The following is a 27,297-nucleotide window of genomic DNA, read 5'->3' on the forward strand; positions in this document are numbered from 1 at the left end:
ATGAATATTGCTGGACTTTGGACTAGGACTAGGAACGCGCGCTGATTTTGCATTATGTGATGGAATCTTGTCATACGGAAAAATCGAGAGGTTGGCAGCGTTTAGTTTCCCGTAAGTCATTAATTACTGAATTCGATTTTCGAGTCCTTTCAATGCTTTAAATCTAAACCATCCTTAGAAAATATTTTTCACCGGACAAGATTTCAACGGAGAATCGACTTTGGAGTTTTTTTTGAGCTTTGCGTAATTTATAAACCATGGTTATCCGTTCCATAGCACGACAAAATAATCCTCTTTTTAACTATAACGTAATTTCTGATACGGCACGCAATCTACTGCTGACCGATGGGTATGATAATATTTGTTCATCTGTTCAATATAGGGTGGTGTGGCTTAATTTTCAATCGCATGTTGTCGAATTGTCAAAATAATTTATAATCGCATATTTTCGTAAACTCGACCGATGAACAATGAAGCCATATAAAGAAAAAGATTACAAATATTTATTATTTTATTTGAATTTTGCTGAAACCCTGAGAGCCGCTTTTTACATTTAATTGATCTCAATTACAAAATCTTCACAAAGTTTTAAATAAATTTCGTCAAAATGAATGTTTTTCATTTCCATTTCTGTATTCCAATAATCAAACTGCTGACAATAAAGTTTCTCCTAGTGCTTAGTATATGCACGAAAAATCTCAACACGATATGTCTTGCGAATGATGCCATTCGACAGATAAATAACTTTATTCAGTACTTTGCAACGCAAGCAGTCACCGGTACAGTGGATTTCATTAGTCCAATAACATGCGTGGTATGGCAGTCGAATGATTTTTATTGATCAGACATTAATCTTATCTAGTCGAAAACGCAAATGGAAGTAGGCCATATGCGAACGAATGGATAAAATCATTCCATACTTCGATAAGCTAAGAAGCTGTAAAGGGCTGGAGAAAGAGATTTATTATCGCCTTCAATCATTCTTTATCTGTCGATACTGATACCAATACGTCGATGGTCTAGCGACTTTTGACATATTTATAAGACATGTTATAGAGTTGGTCTTGGGAGGAATGTTCCTTTTTTGGGATTTATAGTGATAGTGTTTTCCTTGAAAAAAATCTGTAATCTCAATCATGGGAATCACTTCAAAACTTCTAATTTCAGCTTAAATTTGTACACAATAATAAACATATATTCGAATAAAGTTATGTTCATTGTATGAATAACGATCGCAACACTGCCACCAAGAGCAACAGCAACGATCCCGTTAGCGCTGCACTGCCAGCGATAACCTCAAAGACCACCGCGTCATGGCTTCGCAATATCATGTTTTCCACATCCGCTACTTCAGCGTCAGCTGCGTAATCGGAGTCCGGCGTAGTTAGAACAACCTTGACCTTACTGATATTTTCGTTCAAATTTTTCAAATTGAGCTGCACTTCCGATGAGACCAGATTAATGACCACCACGTAGGAGTTATGGTCGGCTAGCGACCTCTCGAATGCGAACACGTTGTTTACCAAAGCTTTCGCTGTGAAATCTCCATACTGCAAAGTATGCTTCTTTCGTAACTCAATTAATTGCTTGTATAAGTTATACATGCTTTTGGAATTTGTTTTCTGAGCAGCCAAGTTCACCTCCTTGTAGTTAGGATGTACTGGCAACCATGGTTTCTCCCCGGCGGTGGTCTTGAATCCGGCGTAATCTGAATCATCCCACTGGAAGGGAGTTCGTACCGGATCTCTAGTATACAGCTGGTACGTTTCTGGGCTTGTATTTATTGCCTGTGGATCTTTCGTGTCATTGAATGTAATTGCACGGTTATCTACCATGCCAATTTCTTCACCGTAATACACGACGGCTATTCCCGGTAACAATAATTCTAGAATGGCAAAACTAGCAGCCCTGTCAGTACCAAAGCGTGACGCAATTCTCGGCCGGTCGTGGTTTCCCAAGACCCAATTAGCATTCGCTCCATCAGGCATGTTGTCCAGCCACTCGTCAATAATCACTTTCATTTCGGCGGCGTTTGTGGCATTTGTCACTCGGTTTATCATGGCGAAATTGAAAGGAAAATGAGAGCCGTTGCGCTCATCATTTCCATACCATCGCATTGTTTGCTCCAGATCGGCATATGCTTCGGTCATCATCAGTTTAGTGCTACCAGCCTTAACGGAATGCTCATCGAACAGTTCTCTCCAGTCGTAAATAAGATCGTAGGACTCGTTCTGTAAAAAATAATAACTTTTACTATCAAAATTGCAAAATACTAAACTTATACCATACCTGATTCATAGTATAAATGTGATGCATGTTCTCGTAAAACAATGGTTCGGTCTCATCGATTAGCGGCTCGTCTAGAAAATCTGGGTGCTCGTAGGCGTGGTTGATGGCATCAATACGGAATCCATCGACGCCTTTATCAAACCAAAACTCCATCATTTCGGTCATCTCTTGCTTCACTTTCGGTTCGTTGTAGTTTAGATCTGGTTGGCCTGCGTCAAACTGGTGCAGATAGTATTCATTGCCCTCCACGTCCACGTCGGTAGGCAAGCTCCACGCGTCCACATGGAAGACTGATTGCTACCGATTGGATGGAAAGATGGACATCGCCGTATATTATTTACTGTTTTCTAAAACATGTTTTTGAACAACACCAATACACTTCACTAATCCTCTTAGGATTAGCTGTCAAAAATGATTGATTCTTCCATTATCTTTAATTAACGCCGTAAATTGCCTTTTCTCAATATGTTACGTAATACTCCACAAACACTAACATCCTATAATCATTTGCCATATCTTGAAAAAAAATGCACTCAGCAATACCCTCGCTTCAATATAGTGAGTCATAAATGATCGCCAACGTTCTTAATAATAAGCTCACCCAATATTTCCACTTTGTAATTCTAATATATACTGAAAACCCCCACTGTGTATAAGTTAAACAGTAAAAAAATCCACTGCTCACCCAATTGTTTGGTGGACCCCCATCCTTGCCTTCTCGCCACACGTAAAAATTCCTGAACTCGGGATCACCGTTCTTCGCTTTCTGGAACCATTCGTGCACGTCACTGGTGTGATTCGGAACGAAGTCCAAAATAACTTTGATACCCAGCTCCTTGGCCTTCACAAGTAACGCATCAAAGTCTTCCATCGTTCCGAAAACCTCATCTATTTCGCGAAAGTTTGAGATATCGTAACCAAAGTCCTTCATCGGTGACTTGAACAGTGGACTGAACCATACACCCGTCACTCCCAAATCCGCTAGATGATCTAGCTTTTCAATGATACCCTTGATATCACCAACACCGTCGTCATCCGAGTCTTTAAACGAGCGCGGGTAGATCTGGTAGAACACTCCGTTTTCCCACCAGTCTAACTCGGGACCGTGATCATGTTCATCATCCTCTCTGGCGAAATTTATCCCTTCTGCCCAAACACAGAGCCCGAACAGAAACCACAGCACCAACTTCATTTCACCACTTTGACGTATAATACAAAACTAGTACTGCTGGACCGGGTAATTACGCGATTTCACGACAGATCGATACAGACTAGGCATTCGACATCTATCCATCACTCTTTATATGCACTTGGCAGAGAACAACCTTATCTTACAATGCGAGATAAGTACCTGCCAAATTGAAACCATACGGTTGGCACGATTTTGGGCTTTTAACCCGCCGTATTCGATAGAGGCATGTGCCAGTGAATGAATTGGATTGGTCGTCGACTGTAGCTATGTGAGAGTGATAAGCCGCCCGATAATTACCAATTATGAATCATCCTAATATTGCAGCGTCGATCACTAATCTAAAGTAGCGGATTTATGAGTTTGTGCATTGTGAGAACCCACAATCTTAGAAATTTGTTAGTTATGGGCTTTAGAAGTATTTTAGTATATTACGTCATGCTCAATCTTACAAATCAAAAAAAAAAATTCTCACACCTATTTTCCGTGGAATCGCTTCTTTGTAATGTATGGTAAAAATCATTATACAACTCGTACATAGTTTAATCTATTGTTTTCAGGTTTCACCCTTATTAAAGTCTGCAAACCAGTTTAACATTCTTTTTCTAATAATCGTTCTGCTGTTCAATGCTTGTTGGTTAAGCTTCTAATCAGCAATAGTTAGTCTCAATTGCTTAGAGCAAGTTTACTTTAGGCTTATTATTGATTTTTTTTTTCAGCTGAAAAGTTGTTCGGCTTTGAGAACCTTCCATTGTGATGTAAGAACACATGCAGCTACAGTGAAAACTGGCCAGGGTAACCGTTTTGAGCGGAACAGTTCTGTTTTGTTTTTCGATCAGATTGAACAGTCCGATTTTCGTCATTTTATACCATTTTGACACTCCTTCAAACATTTGTATAACAATTTTCCGAAATAATAAATAATTTTCTAAGCTGCCAGGATATTGTTGTTATTACTGAGCACATAAGCTGTGCAACTCAGTTCTCGCTAATTATTACTAGATGGTATCAGCAGTAAGTGCTGGTCGATTTTGACATATCTAAAACTTGATGAACCGAACCGAGACAAATATTTAAAGTTGTGTGAAAATGTTTGATCTTCACTTGAAGAAAGTGTTGATTTTTCCGATATTATTTAAAGAAAACTGTGGCTGAAACGCATTTAGCGTGAAAAAAAGTTTTCGGTAATGCTGCTCTGAGCGAAACAACGTGCCGTGACTGGTTTCATCGCTTTAAAGATGATAATTTCGATGTATACAGCTATTCGCGGGAAGAACGGCCAAAACACGTTGAAGACACTGAATTAACGGAATTACTCGACGAGGATCCAAGCCAAAAGCAGAAACAGCTTACGTCGGTATTAGATGTTACGATTGCAATTGTTAGTTACTCGTGGATATCGCCTCAAAAAACGTACACTTTCACGGTATTCGAACGCTGTCAGGAAGATAGGACGTTGCAGCTACCATGTTATGATTTATTTATAAATACCTTTGTTACTTACTTTCGTTCATTCCTCAGGATTTCACCTGCGTCACAATGTTACGTAAACGAACTTGGTCAATGGCAGCTTGCAAGCGCGTTTCGTCGCAATCTACGTCCTGTCCGGCAGGATGACTATCAGCATAGCCATTAGGGAGGATGTAGAATACTTCGGCCAACGTGACACAAGGGCAGGGCCCGCGGTTGATGTGGGTAGTATGGGTAGTAGTACCCACTAGGAAAATATCCCTATGGGTACTAACCCACACGGAGTTATCGGACAAAGCCACAAAACGTGTGACTTTTTTTTCCGTGATGGGTATTTTATCACTGCGACAAATTTTTTTATCTTTTGTGACATATGCCCTTTTTTATTTTGCTAAGTCAGGATAACGACAATCTGGCAACACGTCTGTGACGCTCCAGTGACTGTTCTTGAGCTCTGTATTTAAATTCGTTTTTAAGCTGTTTTACTGATTTGATCTATTTGAAGTTTGTTATTCTAATTTAAAGTATCATCAACCAGTGTGGAACCTGCATTAACTCAGTGATTTGAGACGTTATTATTGTGATTTAGCTGCAAGTTAAAGTGACTTCTCTTCCCTTTGTTAATTGATTCATACTCTGTGCGCGCTCTTCTTGTAACGCGCCATCTGTGAGCACTCACTCCAATCAGCATCTAAGAGCTTTCCACCTCGACAACTTATGCATTGCGCTATCGCCTTTGAGCATTTTTTTTTTTTTTGGTTGTGTCGACTGTTTTGCTTGATATGGATAAATGCTGCTATGAATGCTCCGAGCCAATCAAAAACCTAAATCTGATTAAATGCCATTTATGTGTTCGTGTTGCCCATATAAAATGCTTCGGGTGGATTCGCTCGAATCTCAACTTTGTCAACGGGCAAACAAACTTGTTGTGGTTCTGTGCTGATTGTCTGAAAGCTGTTGATCAGCTGAAAGAGCAAGCGGCACCTGATATTAACAATACTGTGATCTCATCTGTTTCTGATTTGATCAACTGTTGTATGAATGGCATTAAAGATGAGCTTGGTCAAACCAATGCTTTAATTAAGTCTGTCTCGGAAAAGATACATTCTGTGTCGACTACGTCCGTTCAATGCAGCAGTCGCTCAACTAAGCGCCCGAGAATAATTTCTCCAGATAAAACTCCAAAACTGCCCAAAAGCGCAAAAAAATTACTCAGTGGAACGCGATCGGCTGAGAATATAAACGAGATCGTTGAGACTGTGCCCAAGCCACCAGAAAAATTTTGGTTGTACCTCTCACGCATTGCCCCGCACGTCTTTGAAGAGGACGTTGCTGCACTTGTGCAGAAATGTATGCCTGGCGCTAAACCGTTCGTCAAGAAATTAATAAAGAAAGATGCTGATTTGAAATCGTTCGCTTTTGTTTCATTTAAAGTCGGTGTCGATTTACATATGAAAGATAATGCGCTTGATCCATCTACTTGGCCAAAAGGAATATATTATCGTGCCTTCGAGGATCAAAGGAATAGGTCTCAGGATTTTTGGATGCCCAACACGAGCAAAATCCCGCGAATCGATTTGTCAACACCTGCGTCCCGCCTGACTGGGTAAATTTAATTGATCAACCGCCGTTGGAACATGGGGGCCACCGGGCCCCCAGTCCAGTTAACTCGTCGTTTGGTGACACGGACAACAATGAACAGCTGATAAAAACCAGTCTGCCAGTTTCTGCACCGCTGTTAATCTGCTATCAAAATGTTCGCGGCCTACGCAGCAAAATCACTGATTTTAGTCTCGCAGTGTCAGTTTCCCCGTACGATTGCATCGTGCTAACGGAAACTTGGCTTGATTCGCAAATCAACTCGTGCCAGTTGTTTGGTACAGATTATACCGTTTTTCGTTCTGATCGCTGCTCTAAAAATAGTAGTAAAGCCTGTGGTGGCGGAGTGATTATTGCAGTTTGTAGTTCAATACCGTCTTCGCTACTAAGCAATGCAATGGATGATTCACTTGAGCAGCTTTGGGTTACCATTGCTACCATGAATGCAAAGCTAGTGATTGGTGCTATCTATATACCGTGAGTGTGTTCGGCACTGATTCTGTCTCGCCCGGTTTCGTAGCAGACACCCTATCGTCTGTCCCCAGCGATGTATTCACAGCCGGATCATTTACTGTTGCTGCCGATGACGTGGAATTAGCCATTCACAAGCTAAAACAATCGTATTGCCCTGGACCTGACGGTATTCCTGCCGCTCTTTTGAAGGCATGTTGCGAGGCGTTTAAATTTCCTATCACTGTTTTGCTGAATCTCTCTTTACGAAGCCATAAGTTTCCTGTGAGTTGGAAGTCATCGCATATGTTTCCCATATTTAAAAAAGGTGATAAGCAGAATGTGGAGCATTATCGTGGAATCACTTTACTGTGCGCATGTTCTAAAATATTTGAGAACATCGTTTATAATCATCTGATGTTTCGTGTGAAAAATTACATATCCACTTCTCAACATGGTTTTTATCCAGGCCGTTCAGTTACAACCAACTTATTGGAATTTACATCGTTGTGTTTGCGCACCATGGAGCAAGGCCATCAAATTGATGCCATCTACACTGATCTCAAAGCGGCATTCGATCGGGTAGACCATGAAATATTACTCGCTAAGCTTAACAAACTAGGCGTATCACCTTGCTTGCTTTCGTGGCTTAGCTCCTATCTACGCCCTCGCAAATTTAACGTCAAGTTGGGATCATCTCAATCTTGTTGGTTTCTTACCCGCTCAGGAGTACCACAAGGTAGCATTTTAGGCCCACTACTTTTCTCTCTGTACATTAATGATGTCACCCGGTTGCTGCCACGTGGAACCAGATTATGTTATGCTGATGATGTTAAAATCTATTTGCTGATAGAATCTATCGACGACTGCGCAAGACTTCAAAGCTACGTAGATTTGTTTGCACAATGGTGTGAATCTAACCGTATCACAATCAGCATCTCAAAATGCTCTGTTATCAGCTTCAGTCGCAAAAAACAGCCTTGGGTTTATGATTACTGCATTGGAGATACGTATTTAAGACGCAGCGATATTGTAACTGACCTTGGCGTGGTGTTGGATTCTCATTTGACGTTTAGACAACACTATATGACGATTATAAACAAGGCGAATCGACAGCTGGGACTTATTTTCAGAATTGGACGAGAATTCATTGATCCCGGAACTCTGCGTGCTCTCTATTGCTCTTTAGTACGCTCTATCCTCGAAGCTAGCTGTGTAGTTTGGAATCCACACTATGAGTTCTGGACTAACCGTTTGGAGCAAATACAAAAATGTTTTATTCAGAAAATTTGCTGTATGCTACCATGGAGAAACCCTGACGCTCGACCGCCCTATGAACAACTGTGTCTACTGATTGGCTTAGCGCCGCTCGAACAACGTCGCAAGGATATTTTAGCAAACACCGCCCATAGAATACTATTGGGCGTTTATGACCGTTCTGTCGCTTCTTCAGTTACATTGCCCACTCCGACCGCAACGGAACAATCAGCTACTACGGGTTAGGTCACATCGCACCAACTACGGACTGCATGAGCCAATTCGGCAGATGGCTTTGGAATATAACCGACGTGATATTAGTTTAGTCTTTTAACTGTATTTGTTTACTTGTTAAGTATTCTGTATTGTTATAATCTAATAGTTTTATCTTGTGATTGTGTTGTACTAAAAGATACTGGGTTTTTATGCCGCTTTGAGTGAAGACACAAGTTTGCTCAAGGTGGCTTTTCCCAGTCCAAATATCAAATATCATTAAGACGTGTAGTCGGATGACGAAATTCAATAAATAATAATAATAATAATAAATAACGTACCACTATTGGAAGTGGCGGTCATGATATGACCAATGGCATTAGTCCAGTGTGGTATTACACTTCGCATGTAGCGAATAACCGTAATGGGAGTTGTTCTCCTGATTTCAGAGGGTTCTAACAGCCCCCTATTGAAGAACTTATGTCTTTTATTAATATTTGCCGGACATCGGCATAACAGGTGTTCCGAGTCTACTTTTTCCATGCCACATAAGCGACACGTATCATCTTGAAGTTTTTTCATAAGCTTCAAGTGATAACGGCTCGGACAATGCCCTGTTATTAGACCAGTATATGTGCTTAGATCTTTCTTTGAAAGCTCCAGTATTTTGCGAGTCATAGGACCGTTCGGTGTTATAAACCTCTTTGACTGCCTACCAATGGAAGTATTTGTCCAGTTGGACTCCACCTTCGAAATTTTCCGGTTTTACAAGCTTGGCCTGACTTTTGCGCTGTACCTATGGCATTTTCAACAATACAATGTTCAGACAAATTATAAAGATAGAGTGTCTCTACATGTGCTTCATATATGACTTGTTCGAATTCTGCCTCCTCGACAAATTATAGGCTATCGAGCATTCAAAGAGCAAAAGAGCGAAACCAAGCATGGTGAAGAAGCGGATAAGCACAGAAAGGTTCTGGTTCTATGAGCTGATGAGACGATCCAAGTCTTGCAAGTCCATCGGCTTTTTCGTTCCCATCTATTCCACAGTGACCAGGAACCCAATATAAATTTACTTGATTATTGCAACCCAGTATTTGAAGTGATTGAAAACACTTCCAAACAAGTTTTGATGTGCATGTTGCAGACTTCAGAGCTTTTAAAACTGCTTGACTGTCGGACATGATGCAAATGTTTGAGTGTCTGTATTTTCTCCGTAGGCATATAACAAAACATTCTATAGCTTAGACTTCGGCTTGGAAAACGGTTGGCCATCGACCCATCGAAATTGATAGATCTATTCCTGGGCCTGTTACTCGATCGTTCATTTTTGAACCATCTGTGTAAAAAACAATTGATCCCGGACGGAGATCGGGACCCCCGCGTTCCCAAACATCGCGCTCAGGTTTAACTATTTGATATCTTCTTTCAAAGTTGTATCTTTTTTCCATCCAGTCTTAATTGTTGGTTACTAGGGGATTGATACGAATAGTTTTTAGAATATTTATTCAAGATGACCTGTTAGGGTTCGCCACAGAAGGCAGAATCACGAAAGGCAGAAGCACGAAAGGCAGAATCATGAAAGGCAGAACTCTATGTCCGTACACACAAGGCAGAATATTTCAAAAGGCAGAATTTCGGAGGGCACGAAAGGCAGAATCACTGGTAGCAAAACCTGACTCACGATAGCCAAGTGCGTGATGGCAAATTGGTGCGAATCCGAGTCACGGTATCAAAACTGCTACTCTACCTTTATTATTTAATATTATTTGGTAACCAGATATAATAAATGGTCACAAGAAATGAGCAGTTTTGATGGGAGGTGCAAATCAAGCCTAATTATTAGATCCGAAACGCGCAAACTGGTTTGGCTCAGGTCCTAAAGACTCTCACGGCATCGCGGAAAATAATTTTTCTATGTTAGGTATAACTTACACTAGTCTCAACGGCTTGTTGGTTATAATTAACATAAAACAATTCATGCGGCGAAGACGCTTAATCGAGGGCAAGGAACCGAGGCGGCACAAAGCCGCCGTGGTTTCCGCGGTCCGAGCCGGCCGCCGACCCACCGTCGGAAGCGGCGGCCTCTCGCATACAAACAACTGATCTACTGGTTTTCTAGGATTATTCAAACAGGTTTTCTTTCCCTTGGTTAAGTCCGAACGAGCGGTAGCGAGTAAGGACAGCATACACTTGGACAATAGAGTCGGCCAAAGGCCGCGAGTGTGTGTTGTTAAAAAAAATAGACAATTTTTTGATTCTGCCATTCGCTATTCTGCCTTATGAAATATTCTGCCTTTCGTAATTCTGCTTTTCGTGATTCTGACTTTTGATTTTCTGCCTTTCGTAGGAGACCCACCTGTTAGTTCACCTTCAAAGAGTTTTGAAAGTCTTTTGATCCTTAAAGCACTCTTCTCTGCTTCTAATTGTATAAACGTGAGACTTACACGACTGTAAGGCTTCAGTTCCAGAAGTACTATTAAGCTTAAATTTTGAATGGAGACTTTTTCGAAAAGACAAGTCCTATTGCTGAACGAAATTCGAAGGTCAATTTTTCTTCCATACATTACATTTGCACTTTATTGTTGGTGCTCTGTCAATCAGCGGGTACCAGCCCCCGACTACTCCTTTGTCTTCCATACTATCCAGTTGGGAAAATAGTGTCCTGTCAGGTCATGGTGGCTTCAGGCAGAATTTACACAGGTTCGGGCATGCGAAGAGCCCCATGTGCCTCGTATGCGTGGATGCGAAAAATACCGCTGAACATGTCTTCAGGTTAGTTAGCTAATTAGCTAGGAGACTTGATTGATCCAGGAGGCTGCAAAGCAAAGCAAAGCCTTGGTGCTACATTCCGTATCGGAACTCGACCTTCTGTTTATTATACACAGACTTCGCAGCCAACTGTTAAGTGTACAGGACAATTGCGGGGCTAGCGCTACGATCCTACTGACACTAACAGTCTTTCCCGAGCCGAGATCCGAACCTACGACGACTGGCTTGTTAGGCCGGGAATCATTATGGGCTGGAGTTTGGAAAGTGTTTAGTGGGTCGAACCTCATACTTCCTGAGGTTGGTCTTTCAGGTGTTTGGCAGCAAATTTTCCCTCTACCTGAAATAAAAAATGGCAGCTTGCTTATAGCTTCTTGAACGTCCAACACTTTCAAGATCTTGTTCCACTGGGTCCAACCATCTAACTCGTTGCGCGCCTCTACGTCTTGTACCGGCCGGATTCGAGACGAACACCATTTATGCGAGATTGTTTTCCGGCATACTCTAAGCATGTCCCGCCCATTGTACCCTTCTGGCATTAGCGACTCTCTGGATATTGGGCTTGCCATAGAGTAGCACCAGCTAGTGGTTCATTGTTCACTTCCATGCGCCATCCTCACATACTTCACCGAAGATGGTCCTTAGCACTCGAGAAATGGCTAGTACTTGCAAGTCCTCCTCGAGCATTGTCCATGTCTTGTGTTCGTAGAGGATCCTATAATCGTCTTGTTCATGGTTCACTTGGTACGGGGGCGAAGTTTGCCAGACCTCAACGTCTTGTGGAGTCCGTAGTAGACACGGCTTCCAGCTACAATACGTCTGCGAATTTCTCTGCTGCAGTGGTACACAAATTCGTCAACCACCTTCAACTCATTTTCGTCGATCACTACGCTTTTGCCTATGCGAGCCCTATCGCGCTTGGTTCCCCCTGCTAGCAAATACTTGGTCTTCGACGTATTCACCTTCAATCCCACCTTTTCTGCTTCACTTTTCAACTTGATGTACTGTTCAGAAACCACCTAGAACGTCCTCACGATAAAGTTCACGTTGTCAGCGAAGCAGATGAACTGACTACCCCACATGTTGAAAGCCGCACGTTTCATACCACCTTCAACTTTCCATAGCTCTAGACGGCCGATAGTATCGTAAGCGGCCTTAAAATCGATAAATAGGTTGTGTATGGGCACTTGGTATTTACGACACTTTTGAAGGATCTGCCGCAGCATGAAGATATGGTCCGTTGTCGATCGCCCATCCACAAAACCGGCTTGAGAACTTCCTACGAACGTTCATGCTAGCAGCGAGAGACGGCGAAAGAAAATCATTGATCACTCGGTAGTTCTCACATTCCAATTTTTCGCCTTTTTTGTACATTGGGCATTTTACTCCCTTCTCCTAGCTTCTGGTAGCTGTTCTGTATTCCAGATCTTGACTATCAACTGATCTGAGCCCAGCTTGATAATCTCCGATGCGATGCCATCTTTTCCAACCGATTTGTTATTCTTGAGCGGCTTGATAGCATCGTGAACCTTACTTATCGTGGGGGGCAGTATGTCTTCCTCAACCGCTATGCTGAAGAAGTCGTTCCTCCTGTTAAGAGGTCCTCTGCCTCTGCGCCATTCAGGTGTTCATTGTAGTGCTGCTTTCACTTGTCGATCACCCCACGTTCAGCCGTCAAGATTCCTCCAACTTTATCCCGACACATTTCAACTCGAGGTACAAAACCTGCGCGGGATGCGTTTAGTTTCTTGTAGAATCTACGTGTTTTTTGAGAACGACATAGCTGCTCCATTTTCTCATTCTCCAGCTCTTCCAGGCTGCGCATTTTGTCCCGGAAAAGATGGGTCTGCAGTATTCGTTTCTGTTTGTATCGACTTAAGTTATGACAATTCCTTTGCTGCAGCATCATTGCCCGTGCCGCATTCTTCTCGTCTAGAATTGTTTGACACTCCTCGTTGAACCAACCGATTTAGGGGATTTAGGGGAATTCAAGTCGCTCCAGATCATACCGTGGCGGGCGACTGCAGCGTACGTTGTTTACAGCCCAAAGTCTTCTGCGCATTCTGACCATCAGGAGATAGTGGTCGAAGCTTGCGTCACGAGAAGTTCGGACGTCAGTAATGTCCGAGAAGTACCAGTGAAGAAACGGCCTCTGATCCTCTACTTCTACATTTTGCCCATCACAATGAAAGCTGTGTGTTGCCGCTGCTCTGGTAGACGGTTTAACCATCTCTGTACGTATGTACTAGGGTGGGGAATCGTTATATGGATAAAACGAAACTTGATAGCAGAAAGCCAGAAACAAGTTTTTTTGTTCTAATTTTGGCCCCAAACAATCCTGAATTTATTGAAAGTCGATTGGTTTTGTCTCCGCTTGGCGCATTTTCCATTCTAAAGAGCTCAAAATGGCTCAAACCATAGGTTTCATGACTTCAAATGGTAGGTTTATTGATGCCTAACAACTTGGTCGAAGACATTAAATAGCTAGGGTGTGCCAAAAAAATACTAGAGCTGTTCAATGTTGAGTATGTCGAAATTTATGTTGCAAATCAATTTTTCTGCCAACACTGCAAGTGTACCGGCGTCAGTCAGATTTCCATCAGAAGTAACCTCTGTAACACGTTGTAGATTCTACCTACGCCTAGAATATTGACCTAAATTTGTTTGCTTGGTCCAGCTGAGTGTATAAACTCGTTACGACAGGTTACTTCTGATGGGAATCCCACTGACGCCGATACATTGGTAATGTTGGCAGAAAACAAGATTTCCTGCATTTAAATCGACATACTCAACTTTAAACAGCTATAACTCTTCTTAGGGACATTCTAGATCTTCAGTGTCTTCTGCAAAGTTGTTCGGCATCTAAAATACTATACTTTAACATAATGTAGTGCATTATTAGAGCATTATTGAGCTCTCTAGAAAGGTAAATGCAAAAAAGTAGGTTTTCTCATATGAATTTTCATACAAATTTGAAATGCAATGCGCCAAGCGGAGACAATACCAATCGACTTCAGGTAAGTTTAGGGTTGTTTGGGACCCCAAAAGGAACCAAAAAAAACTTGGTTCTGGAAAATCGATCACTTTTCCCCACCCTAGTATGTACCGATACTCTCTTCCTGCATACCTCCGCAGCACTACAATGTCGAACTCACAGACCCTCAATAAGTCGCAAAAATACGGGTTCTTCCTAAAAAATAAAGAGACATTATTTGCTTCCTGTACTGATTGTTTTTACGGCTGGCTTGTAAGGCCTGCACCTTTCCCCAGTTCCGCGCGGAGGACCATCGTGACAGCACTATTTAGAGTCCCATGCTGTCATCAGAAAGTTCAACAGCCACCCCTAATACGAAGATCAGACGCTTTTCTGAGCCGCACTATCTTGATGAACTGACCATCGGGTTGGCGAAGCATTTCCTCTACCGCCGAGATATGGTTATCGCACCAATGATCGCATCGCACCTTCTCACTTAGCAATTGTGATCGTATGACTTGTGGAGGTTTGAGATTGGAACTTCTGAGGACATGCCTTCCAGGTTGTCAACTCACCATTTGCACTCGCTTGTGATCCTGATCTTCAATAGAACATCCATTCTGACCGCATTTCTCCTTTCGTTCGATGCTCAGCGTTTCGTAGTAACGTTAAATCATACGACACACCGTTGACTGCACGACTCCGAGTCGTTTTCCGATGTCGCGATGCGAGAGTTGACGATTTTTCAGGTGAACAATACATTCCAAACTACTTCTACCCAAATTTTCAATGCAAATACCCAATGGGTAATTTTTTGCAGCATTTTTCCCGTGTTGCAATTTGATGTGGGACGCCCTTCAATACGGAACGGAATAATCGGCATAGGCGATCGAAAAGGGACGAAGATGATTGGAAACTCGGCGCTGTATGGACGCTATTAGAACCATCGAAGGTATCTTGACCAGAGAGCTGTGAAAGATGCATGTGGAGATCGCAGCTATCCACTAGGTGGCCAAAAAACAGGAAAAAGTTAACTCCGGTCAGTAGATCCAATTGCTGACACTTTAATCAAGTACATATACTACAAGTCATTTAATTTAAGTACATATGCAACAGTGGCGTCGTTTCGTGCTGATTGGGAAACCATGTTTTTAAGCTCTTTCTTCGTTTTTTATTAATTCCTCCTCCGTTTCGCGAAAAAAATGTTGGAATAGTTCTTGTGCTTCAAGTTTGCCCAGAAATTCTCGATAGAAAGCAGCTGGTAGAATTGGGCGGATACGCCGACTTGGGTACCACATCGATATTCAGCCGCTCCATCTCCTCCAACGATCGCTTCGAGTAGTTGGCCGACGTCAAATCTGGCCAGAACACTGTGTCTTTGCGCTTATGGTATTTCTTGATGAACGATGCAACTTCTGGCAGGCACTTCGTACTATAAATTTCCCCGTCCACGACCAGCCCGGAGCGAAAGAAGAGCAACTTTGACATCCCTTTCTCTCTGATTGTCAGCCACAGCCGCACCTTCTTGGGGAACTTGGTCTGTGAAATAAACTTCACCTCGGTGCTCACTTCCTTCGTGGGGGAGGTAAAATACAAAGAGCCCTGTTAATCGTTGCCATCCAGGGTGAGATAGGTCTCGTCGTCCATCACCACTGCCACGTCGCGATTCTTGGGGAAAATCGAATTGACCATCTTATTCAACCGCTGTCGCTGCGTCATTGCCTGCAGCTCCGAGACCAGTGGACGGGACTACCGCTTCCTGATATGTATGTCCATGTTCTCCAGAAACTTTTTCACTGTTCCTTTGAATCTTCTTGTTGTCGTTGGCCGTCCGGAACCGGGCTTTCTTTCAATGCTCTGATCGTTTTTCAATAGTGTAAAGATGTTGTATATGCCGGAACGGGCATACCTGGCGTCCACAAAGTGCCGCACGATGTCCGTTTTTAACGCGGCGGGGTACCGTCCTTTAAACGCGCACACTTCTGAACGGAGTAGCTTCACTTTTCGCCATCACAGTTAGAGTTTGACTGATAGAGCAGTCAAATTTTTTTTGCTAACTCATGGGTTACTATGATTGATGATGCATGAATAGTTTCGTCAGTGCGATCAAAGGTAAACCCACGAAAAATCGGCAATTTTTGTCCATTTTTTTACCGCAAACGTAAATTGCGTGTTGGGCATAACGCAAATCATGCTCTAGCGTTTTTTTCAATTTGGTAGCTTACTACACTTAAAAAGTTTTTTAGAAGGTTGCTCCCGTTGAAACATTGCAGCTATCAATCAATACTGATAATTTGAGTACTGACTAAATTAATGAAAATATTAACTGATCGGTTCACTTTCATGAATCCGGTCATTTGAAAACATCATTGAATCATTAACAATTAAAAGGATATAAAATTTGTTCAAAACATTTTGCATTTATCTACGACTCTGGTTTCATTCATATGCATATGAATAAGGTTGTTTTGGCTACAGAGTATTATTAGGGATGAGCAAGTCGTTCCTATGAACCGGTGCACGAAAATAAAGCACGATTTTTCGAGCGCCCAAAAATTATCGTTCGCCCGAAACTGAAGTTTACCGGAACATCACAATTCTCGTGTGTATGATATATATTTTGATTTCAATCTATGTTAATGTATTCGCAGTACAACTGTTGCGTTATGGATTTCACACATTTAATATGCGCGAAGAGACATTGATTGTACAAGACTTGAACTTTTGCGTGCAAGATCCGCGCCCTCGATTTCAATCCGCGTCCAACGTATTGAAATCGAGGAAAACGAGGAAGATACGGTTGAACATTCAGAGGTTATAAGCTGAAGGTGTGGCTGCAGTGTACTAGCAGAAAGTTGAGGAGTGGATCAATAAGCATGCTGGAGGGAGCCTGAACGAACATTGGATACATATCCACAGAACGATCAGCACCACAGCGCGAGAGTTGGGTACAGCTGCGGCAATTACGTCCAATGAGTGACTTGACGCCGAGTATCATCGAGCAACAAATGAGCGGAGAAAAATTTCGACTAGCTGAAAAGAGACTCCATTACCGGAAGAAACATCAGCAAGGAGAGCGTTTTCTTGCGGAGGCGAAGGACTACTCCTTCAGACACGATGCGAGGAGCTTCTACAAAAAAAATCAACGAAATCAGGAACCGTTTCTGCCCATGTGATGTGAAACGATAGGAAAGAGAACCTTCAGTATTTCAGAGGTGTCCAGGCGATTGAAACAACATTTTAGTGTGCTGTGGAACGTAGAGGAAGACGTAGGCGTCGAAAGGAGCAGGATGCATATTTGAAAATGATAGGCAAGCTGTGAATTCAAAAGAGGAACTGTAAGGCAACAGGAAAAGACCACATTCCCGCCGAGCTTTCCACAGTCGGGTACGAACAGCTGTATCGTGTCTTCCATCGGATCATGCTGAAAGGGTGGACTGATGAAGGATTGCCCCTGGACTGGCTAGAAGGTCTAATATACCCGATCTACAAGAAAGGCCACCGCCTGGACTGTAATAATTTTCGTGGCATAACTCTTCTCGATATCATGTACAAAATTCTCTCACGCATCCTGTTCCACAGACTGACGCCGTTGCAGGAACCTTTGTTGGCAAAATCCCATATGGTTTTAGAGGGGAACGCTTTACTACGGCTTAATTGGTATTAACCGTAGAGCGGTGAAGGGACCTTTGAACTTCTCAAGAGGGAAACTATGAGAATAGGGCTTGTCATAAACTCTGTCAAAACAAAGTACATGGTGGCCAGTAAAGAGCGTGGTAGCCCGTCATATCCCAAGCAAAAAACTGGTTTTATCAAAGTTTTAAAGCGCTGTTTTGGCTGTATTAGGCGCTATAGAACTTTGATAAAACCAATATTGTTACTAGGGATGTTAGTACTGCGGTGGTCATTCATTTGAAATTATCGATTAATTTATTTATATGGTTACATTAGTGACGTGACGAGGTTAGCCGAAAGATAAAAAGTCGGATAGTGGTACGAACAGGGCCTTCTACGGATTGCGTAACCAGCTTTGGTCCCGCAGCCTGCAAACCCATACCAAGATAGTACTATATAACGCATGTATACTGGGCGAGTATAGTCAAGCGGATAAAACTAGGCAAGCTTCAGTGAGCTGATCATGTAGCTAGAAGGTCCAGCAAAAACTATATTTAGCAGGAATCTCAATAGAGGCCGTCGACTTCGGGATGGACTCCGCACATCCCTTGACAACTTTTCTCTATTTCTTGTTATTTCCGGATATATCGATTTACTTCAACCCCTTTCAAATGTAATACACACCCACAAAATTTAATCTTTCTATATCTTGTCATGGAGTCATTTTATCTGGAGAAATGCAGAAGTTGAAAAACGTAAACCTGCTCACAAGAATGCGACATCGACTGCGACTGCTTAGGACTTTTTCATTTCGTATTCTGCGAAAATCTGAGGCAAGCCAAATAGCAAGGTTCTCGAATATATAACGGTTTATGGTTGAAAATAACATGAAACCCAAAACAATGATATTCTTTCGAAATGCAAATCGTGCCAAATAATCTACGCTAGCCTATTCAGCACGAGTATTCATGTTACCACATTGAAACTAAATTGTTTAGCTTCATAGACTCTATTATACTTACTTTTTCCAGAACACTCACCGTATTGCATTTAATATCATTACATTTAATATACATAATTTAGTTAAAAAAGACATGTTTAAAAGATTCACGTTTCCATTTTCATTTATTCGTGAACCTAATCTCTACATGAGTTCAGCCATACTAACATTTCTAGTAAGTGCTGCATCTTTCTGGCCTACAACCAAAATACTATTAATCTCAGAAGTAACTCGTATTCACGGCACTAGTAACACTTTTCAGCAGTTTTGTCATAGCTCACTCACTATGAACAGACACAACAGGTGTTGTTGTTGTTGTTGTTGCGCCTGAGCATCCGGAAAATCACTTCACTCAGGTCCCATTTTTCACAGTCTCAAAGAACATTCTTTGCCCAGTCCCAGCCTTCCTGCTGCAGCTCCAGTAGCCAGGGTGTATGACATTCCACCACCGCCGCTGATTCCACCCCGGCGAAAGATGTGAAAACAGCCAACTGCGAGACCAATCACTATGGAAGCAATTATGATCCTATCCTGCGCTGCCGTTTGCAGTACGCTGGAAATCGAGAAGGACACACCTAATGGCAGCCGCCGATGGGTGGTCGGGCTGTGCATTCACAGAAAACGTCCAACCGACGGGGAAGAAGCCAAAAAATAAAGAGAAAATAAAAAGAAACATGATAAATCACTTCAACGAAATTGTCGAACGCTTGCTGCTGTGAGGCAGCATGCGGGGGAATAGCGTTTGTAATTGAGCTTAATTAGCAAAGGAACAGCTTTCACATTTAAATGAGATTATTTTGGGCTCCTCAAATCCGAGGCAACTAAGTTCGTAATTTGACTTTAGTTGGTCTGCGAATGGTCATAGCAATATTTTCTCAACCAAATTTTATCAAATTTTTCCATGTTTGCATTTGTTTATTAATTTTATTCTTTCGTATCTCTTTACAGGTGAGTGATCAAGCAAACTGACATCTAACAAGTAAAGTAAGTCTACAACTCGAGACGCGTGTTTTATCCGCTGAAAACATAAGCCTCATGAATATTTTAGGACGAGGAAAAAGATAGACCCGTTCACGATGAAACGTTCTATTTAAGCTGCAAACCGTTTTCTTTGTCGAAAGCAAATGTTTGTTTGCTCAAAATATTAGATAGAAGTTGATTCTCTGTTCGCTACTCAACCTACCTTTCTTGCAATACCAAGGAGTCGTAGGGCCCACAGGAGATGCTGCTACGTTGAACTCTGTCGCTAAATTGAATAAATGAAAAGTCAATTTGTTAGCAGCTTAGTTGTACTGTTTGCACATTGTTTGACGACAAAAAATAGACTATAAGAAGAACAAACAATACGGGATGCTTTTGCATCCCGCGATAAAGGTTCAAATTGAATATTTTAAATATATAGCTTTACGCTCGACTACACTTTCACAAAGACAATCAAAATAAACAAACGCTCGAACCTAACATTGAGAAGCAGGAGCTAGTATTTTGGTTTGACCCGTAGCTTTGCAGCCAACGTGCAGAATACTAGCTGAATAATAAAAAGCATTTTCACCAAGCAAAGTCGTCGAGTGGCACACAAAGCGCATAATTGACATTGTGTGACAGCGTCGCTAATCACTCCTGAAATGGTTATTCTATTTAGCCTCAACTCGCTGATTTATTGCACAGTTAACAAACGGATGGAACACTCACAAACAAAAACGAAAACACTCGTGAAGAAGGATAAAATGAGAATCAGATGCAGAAAACACTCAGCAGCATAAGCCAGGACTTTTCATTAGACAGGAGATATTTGCATAATAACATGCACCCTACTGAGATTCGTAGCTTACCCTGCTTTATAGCCGGAGGCAGACGATGCCACTACGACCGTAAGTCGGTCGGACAGTCGGGGGAAAACTGACAGGTCCACCAGTTGTGCTCTAGAACCTAAATTAAAAATAATGGCGAAAGTGTCATGATCAAGAAGTTCCCTGAAACGACAACGCCTAATTATTTGCACAGCACAGGATAAACAAAACGCAAGCTGGTAAATTCACCTGATGAAAGTTACTATCTCCTCGTTAAACGGTACCAACTGGATTGTTCCTCTGCGGAACGTCTCATGTTGTCTTATTTTCACCAACTGTTGGTAGACTTTGTATTGACTTTTCTCTGCCTCTTTTTGAATCCGTAAGTTTAGTGTCGGATAGTTTGGATTTACTGGTAACCAAGTTTGGTTTGCTTCAGAAAATCCTGCATTTTTACTATCATCCCACTGGAATGGGGTTCGCTCGGGGTCCCGCGTAAAGTCTATAAAAACGTTATCGGATTTCGTCGTTCCCAACTCCTCACTGAGCTTTGGAATGTTTTTGTAATCCACCATTCCAATTTCTTCTCCGTAATAGGTAACAGCAACCCCAGGCAGCGTCATCAAAAGCATATTAATCGTATCGATTTTTTCTACACTGTACCGAGATCCAACTCTAGGCTGATCGTGATTCCCGATTACCCAATTTGCATCCCGATTCCGGGGCATGTAGGTTAACCATTTGTTGATGATGAACACGAAATCCGCTGCAGTGGATGCCTCCGTCAGATCGGTAATTAGCAAAAAGTTAAACGGCAAATGCGACCCTCTGCGGGTACCATCCGCTGTCTGATAATATTTCATTGTGAAGCTAATGTTGGCATACGCTTCAGTCATCATGATCCGCGTTGGACCTCCATGCGATTGGCTCCAATCGTCCAGCAGAGTGCGCCACTTGTAAACCATGTCATAAACCTCTGGCTGAACAATAGGAAACATTCATTAGAGTTGGTAAAAAACCAAGGTTTGAATTTGTTGCAATAACAAGCGGTGGATTTAGCGGGCTGATAACGACCCTTTCCTAATCAACAGCGAGATTCTATTATTAATCACTTGTTCATTAACTTACCAAATCCTTCGTATAGTAGTGATGGGTGAATCCATAAGAGAGCGGATCCAAATCCGTTCCCGTTTCCGGCTCATCCCTAAAGTCCTTCACCTCGAACAGATGGTTAACGGCATCAATCCGAAACCCTGCCACTCCTTTCTCCAGCCAAAATTGCATCACATCGTTCATCTGCTTCTCCACGGCCGGATTACGGAAGTTTAAATCCGGTTGCTCTTTGGTAAATTGATGTAAATAAAATTGGCTCCGCTCAGGGTGAAACGTCCAGGCCGACCCGTAGAAGACAGATTGCTGCCAGAGAAGGTAGCGGAGATAAATCGAATTATTTTCAATATAATCTACTCGCAGCAAAACATTTCCATTACCCAGTTGTTCGGTGGTAACGGAAGACCTCCCGCTGGATTCACCCGACCGTCATGCCACACGTAGAAATCTTCGTACCCTGGATCCCGTGCCACCGACCTCTGGAACCACTCGCACTGGTCACTGCTGTGATTGGGCACAAAATCCAGCACTATCTTGATCCCCAACCGGGTCGCTTCCGCCAGCATCTCGTCAAAATCCTCCATCATACCGTACTCGGGCTGGATCTGGGTGTAATCAGCGATATCATAACCGAAGTCTACCATCGGAGAACGGAAAATTGGTGACAACCACGTTGCTCCTATACCAGCATCCGCTAAGTGCGATAGCTTCGATGTTATACCTCGGATATCCCCGATGCCATCACCATCGCTATCCATGAACGAACGGGGATAGATTTGGTAGAAAACAGTGTCCTGCCACCAGTCCCTAACCTCTTCTTCCCCGCCGCTGAAGCCTCTGACATCGGCATACACCGTTGATACCATCGCTAACAGCCAGATTATCCGGCTCAGGTCCATCCGATGCTGGCAGTGCAACGAAGCCAGCAAATCCAACGGCAGGTAATTTTTCATTCGATTCAGTCGATTGATTACCGGCAAAGTGGTTTGAATGAAAATACGATTATCCTGTTTTTCCGACACGGTCTGGCAAACCGCACCCCAACAGGAAACGAGGCAAGACTTCACTGAAAATAAAAATGGGAACAAAACTGTTTATAAATTACTGTTATAAGTAACACGATTGTTCTGTTTTATTAACTCTCAACAAGGTCAGATTCGAATTGTGACGGTAAAACTCTAAATCACTGCAAACAAATAATATTTTCTCAGTCTTCTATACATCAAATGTAATCAAAACCCAAATAGACAGCACCTGCGTGCCACAGATGAATATCGACACCGTTCAGGTACAACCCGAGTGCCTGATATCCGATAATACTAAAGAAACGAAAAAAAAAGCCGGGCTGATTACCTGCATCCAACAAAACATAATAATTCCCGGAAAACCAAGCCAGCGTTTTCATTCCTAGACACTGCTCGAGCGAGCTTTGGGAAAACTTGTTTATGCCATTTTTCCTACCAGATGCTTACAAGATAAAAAGCGAGCGGACTGACGGCTCGCCCAGACTGATGCTATAAATATTAACTTCTAGTTAACCTTTGGCCGGGCTGCGAATCAATGGTGCATTGAGTAGAGATGAAAATTCACTCACCAGCGCCGGGAAAACGGGAGGCACGTGCAGAGAGATAATCGACTACAGAAAAAACGGGTGTTGATTTGTTGTTACAAACTTTTGTACCAAACCAGTCCATTTTTGGTTTGTGAAACAATACTAAAAAATCCAGTAATTGTTATGACTTGGGAAAGTCGTGTTTTGATAACAGTTGGTGCACTGGCTATAAAATTGAGCCAGTAGTTAACTGCTGAAAAATACAACTGAGTTGTTATAGTTTATTTTTTTTATGTGTGCAACAACGTTCTCGCTGTATTTTTGATTAAAATGCAACTTTATTTTGAAAAAAAAAAGTTATCTTTCTGTAAATCATTCAAATCATTATTCCTCGCTAGCTGCTACTTGTTTCTTGTTTTATGCAGAGCTCGAATAATATTACGATAAAAGTAGTCGTGTTTTGAGACTATGCACGATTCATGCTATTTTTCGATGTCTTCATATCAGCAGGATTGCTGATCTGCCAGACCATGTGCCATCGAACGACACAAGTAACAATCGGACGGCGTAATATCTGGGGAATTTGGCGCGTGAGGTACAAGTTCTTTTTTAAGAGTTTCTATGTAAGTTGTACCGACTTTGGAAACACAAGGCCGAGTGTTGTCATGCAGTAAAATCATTTTTCGTTAATAATGATCGCATTTTCATCCTTTTTTTATGCTTCTGCTCTTGTTGTGATCGTTTTTCGCTCAGTGCTAGATCTAATCGCATTTATTGAAGTCGATACTGTTTCCCAGTGAGAGTTTCATTTTTTTTTATTCTCGCTTATTTTCCGTCGGTCTAGTTCAGCCATTGTTGTTGTGCCAATCACCGACGCCCAGGGAGGCGACTCCACCCAGGACCCTAACTTACGACCCGTTTATACACGGGCCGGCGCCAACGGCGATGGAAGGCGTGATCACAGAGATTTTTCGCCACAGAAAATCTCCCGGTGCCGGCTAGAATTGAATCTAGACCAATTGGGTTGGTTGTGAGTGGAGATTACGCCACCTCACAACCATCGACACCTATGTCGGCGGTGGGATTCGAACCCAGGTGTCGAGCGTGGTTGGCGGAGACGTTACCAACCACACTAGGCCTCCGCTCTTAGAGAGTTTCATTTTGTTTCAATAGCTCATATGAAATAACACCGATCTGGTTCCTTCGCCGAGTGTATAACGGGTAACAACTAAATTTTTGGAATTATTCTAAGGTTTTCTCACTCAACGCTCTGAAAGAAATGAGAGTATGTATATGTGAACTTTCTCTCTTCTATTCATTGCAGTATTTTTTTGTTTTGTTTATGCATGCTCAGTTCTGTGCAAAATGGCGACAAAACAAGAACTTTGCACAAACGCATTGTACAGTTCTAACTGGGCTGCTAAAAAATACGCCAAAAAATTCATAAAATTTAATAAAATTTTATTTTTATTGGCATATTCCCTTCGCAGGTATTCGAATTAGAAAAGCATTTTTTCGTAGCTTGTGATGATATGACAAACATTTGAATTAGCGAATTCGGTAGATTCTCTCTTTCTCAGTAACAGAAAATACGAACCTATTCGGTATTTGAGACCAGAACGATTCACTGCACCGGCCGCTATCGAAAAATGAACACCAAGAAACATATGCATATTCAATTTTGAGGTGCTTTTTCGCCGAGTGCCGATAGCTCGCTGTACAAGTACAATTTTGAAAAACAATGTATGACAAACTTGGAGCCCCTAAGTAGTACTACAAGTTTATCGAATAGTGCAATAGTGTGAAAACCCATATTCAGTGCAATATTCAGCCAATATTCGCGGTGAATATTTTTATATTCACCGCGAATATTGGCTGAATATCCCACTGAATATTGGCTCTCACACTTTAGGCGTAAGAGTTAGAGCACTGCTCTCTTCGACAAACTTGTAGCATTACTTATGGACTGCAAGTTTGTCGTACATCATATTCAAAATGATAATTCAAATCAAAATTGTACTTGTGGAACGAGTTATCGGCACGCGGCCAATTGAATGGAATTGACGCTCCAAAATTGAATATGCAACCTAGTTTGCAAGGCTTTCCCTGCTATCAGCAACGTTTTTTGCCTTTCTCCTAGAAAGGTATAGCAATCACTGGAAAAACCAAAGGTATAAAAGTAGTCCCAATGGCCGAATGTCATATACCACTCGACCCTCTTTCAACGAACTGAGCATTTTCTGTATGTATGTATGTATGTGTGTATGTGTGTGTGTATGTGCAACTTTTTTTTCTCACTCACTTTTCTCAGAGACGGCTGGACCGATTTTCATAAAATTAAATGCAAATGAAAGGTCTAGTTGCGCCATAGGTTGCTATTGAATTTCATTGCAATCGGATTTTTAGTTTAGAGGTTATGTATCAAAATGTAAGAATCACGAAACATCAATATCTCAGAAACCACACAACCGATTTCAATAAAACTGGTTTCAAATGATCGGGATGTTTCCAGAACCCTTAACTTTCAAATTTCGTTATGATTGAACATATGGTTCAAAATTTGTGTGAAGAAAAGTTATCCTGAGGTTGTTTAAACTCACTCATTTTTCTCAGAGATGGCTGAACCGATTTTCACAAAATTAGTGTCAAATGAAAGCTCCAGTTGCCCCATAGGTTGATATTGAATTTCACTGCAATCGGATTGTAACTTTGTCCGTTGTTCATAAAAATGTGAAATCACATAATGAAAGTAAATATATTGACTTTCTCCTAACGATCACTGGCTAACTAAAAAGTAGAAAAGTGATCCAAATGGCCGAATGTCATATACTACTCGACTCATTTCGACGAGTTGAGCATTTTCTGCATATATGCATGTATAGGTGTATATGTTTGTGTGTGGGTGTGTACGTGTGTATGTGCACCTTTTTTTCGCACTCACTTTTCTCAGAGATGGTCTGACCGATTCTTTCTATCTTGGTGTCAAATGAAGGGTCTATTTGCCACTTATGATACTATTGAATTTCATTGTAATCAAACTTTTAGTTTTGGCGCTGCGAATGTGAAAAACGCTCTCATATCTCAGAAGCTATGAACATTGTACAATTTTAATGTTTGCGGCCTTGCTCGGGATTGAAGTTGAAATTAAAAGTCATTTCTATCATTTCACTTTTCGCCTTCCTCCTAGAAAGGTATAGCAATCACTGCAAAACTAGTGGTATAAAAGTGCTCAAAAGGGCCGAATGTCGTATACCACTCGACTCAGTTCGACGAGCTGAGCATTTTCTGAATATGTGTGTGTATGTGTGTGTGTGTGTAACGCTCTCCCAATCTTACTCGATTTTCTCAGAGATGGCTGAACCGATTTCAATGAAATTAATTGCAAATGAAAGGTCTAGTTGCCCTATAAGATCCTATCGATTTTTATTGTAATCTGATTTCTAGTTTAGAGGTAATGTTTAAAAATGTAAAAATCACGAAACATCAATATCTCAGAAACTGCACAACCGATTTGAACAAAATTGGTTTCGAATGTACGGGCTATTTAAAAAACCCCCTAACTTTTGAATTTTATGAAGATTGAGCATGTGGTTCAGAAGTTATGGAAAGAAACGTGTTCTGGAAACTATTTAATCTCACTCATGTTTCTCAGAGATGGCTGGACCGATTTTCATAAAATTAGTGTCATATGGAAGGTCTTGTTGCCCCATAAGGCTCTAATGATTTTTTTCTGCAAACGGATTATTACTTTGCCTGTTATGTTTAAAAATGAGAAATCCAGCTATGGAAAGAAACATATTCCGAAGACATCTTGGACTCACTCACTTTTCTCAGAGATGGTTGACCCGATTTTCTCAGAATTAGTATCAAATGAAAGGTCTAGCTGCCTCATAACACTCTATTGAACTTTGCTGTAATCGGACTGTAACTTCGTCTGTAATGTATCGAAATGTGAAAATCACGAAACTTCATTATCTAAGAAACTACACAACCGATTTGAACAATATTGATATCAGATAA

At 41.7% G+C, this 27,297-nt stretch overlaps 3 protein-coding genes across 13 annotated transcripts in view; 1 reads left to right on the plus strand and 2 right to left on the minus strand.

Annotated features, from left to right (window-relative positions):
- LOC129727122 (dual specificity calcium/calmodulin-dependent 3',5'-cyclic nucleotide phosphodiesterase 1A-like) overlaps positions 1 to 27,297 on the plus strand; it is a 601,383-nt gene that overhangs the window by 389,283 nt on the left and 184,803 nt on the right. The window contains exon 2 of one of the 10 annotated variants that reach the window (XM_055684606.1): positions 19,774 to 19,809. The exons of the other annotated variants lie outside the window; for them this stretch is intronic. Within the exon in view, the coding sequence (XP_055540581.1) occupies position 19,809 (1 nt within the window). The 5' untranslated portion in view covers positions 19,774 to 19,808. The remainder of the gene's footprint in view (positions 1 to 19,773; positions 19,810 to 27,297) is intronic. 10 annotated transcript variants of the gene reach the window in all.
- On the minus strand, positions 1,135 to 3,573 carry LOC129727126 (maltase 2-like). The gene is made up of 3 exons (XM_055684613.1): positions 2,975 to 3,573; positions 2,290 to 2,586; positions 1,135 to 2,231 (listed from the first exon to the last, which is right to left on the minus strand). Exons 1-3 carry the CDS (start codon positions 3,479 to 3,481, stop codon positions 1,215 to 1,217), a joined length of 1,821 nt encoding a protein of 606 aa, XP_055540588.1. The 5' UTR covers positions 3,482 to 3,573; the 3' UTR covers positions 1,135 to 1,214.
- LOC129727123 (maltase 2-like) overlaps positions 18,948 to 27,297 on the minus strand; it is a 32,699-nt gene continuing 24,349 nt past the window's right edge. Inside the window, exons 1-7 of one of the 2 annotated variants that reach the window (XM_055684610.1) lie at positions 23,079 to 23,164; positions 22,106 to 22,791; positions 21,744 to 22,031; positions 20,865 to 21,595; positions 20,658 to 20,798; positions 20,009 to 20,071; positions 18,948 to 19,429 (exon numbers count right to left, since the gene is read on the minus strand). In XM_055684610.1, coding sequence (XP_055540585.1) covers positions 19,192 to 19,429; positions 20,009 to 20,071; positions 20,658 to 20,798; positions 20,865 to 21,595; positions 21,744 to 22,031; positions 22,106 to 22,791; positions 23,079 to 23,130 — 2,199 coding nt within the window. In that variant the 5' untranslated portion in view covers positions 23,131 to 23,164 and the 3' untranslated portion in view covers positions 18,948 to 19,191. Of the gene's footprint in view, positions 19,430 to 20,008; positions 20,072 to 20,657; positions 20,799 to 20,864; positions 21,596 to 21,743; positions 22,032 to 22,105; positions 22,792 to 23,078; positions 23,165 to 27,297 lie in introns of those variants that run through there. The other variant, XM_055684611.1, reaches the window with a different exon arrangement.

Source organism: Wyeomyia smithii, chromosome 3 (genome assembly GCF_029784165.1).
Source record: "Wyeomyia smithii strain HCP4-BCI-WySm-NY-G18 chromosome 3, ASM2978416v1, whole genome shotgun sequence".
Taxonomy (NCBI): domain Eukaryota; kingdom Metazoa; phylum Arthropoda; class Insecta; order Diptera; family Culicidae; genus Wyeomyia; species Wyeomyia smithii.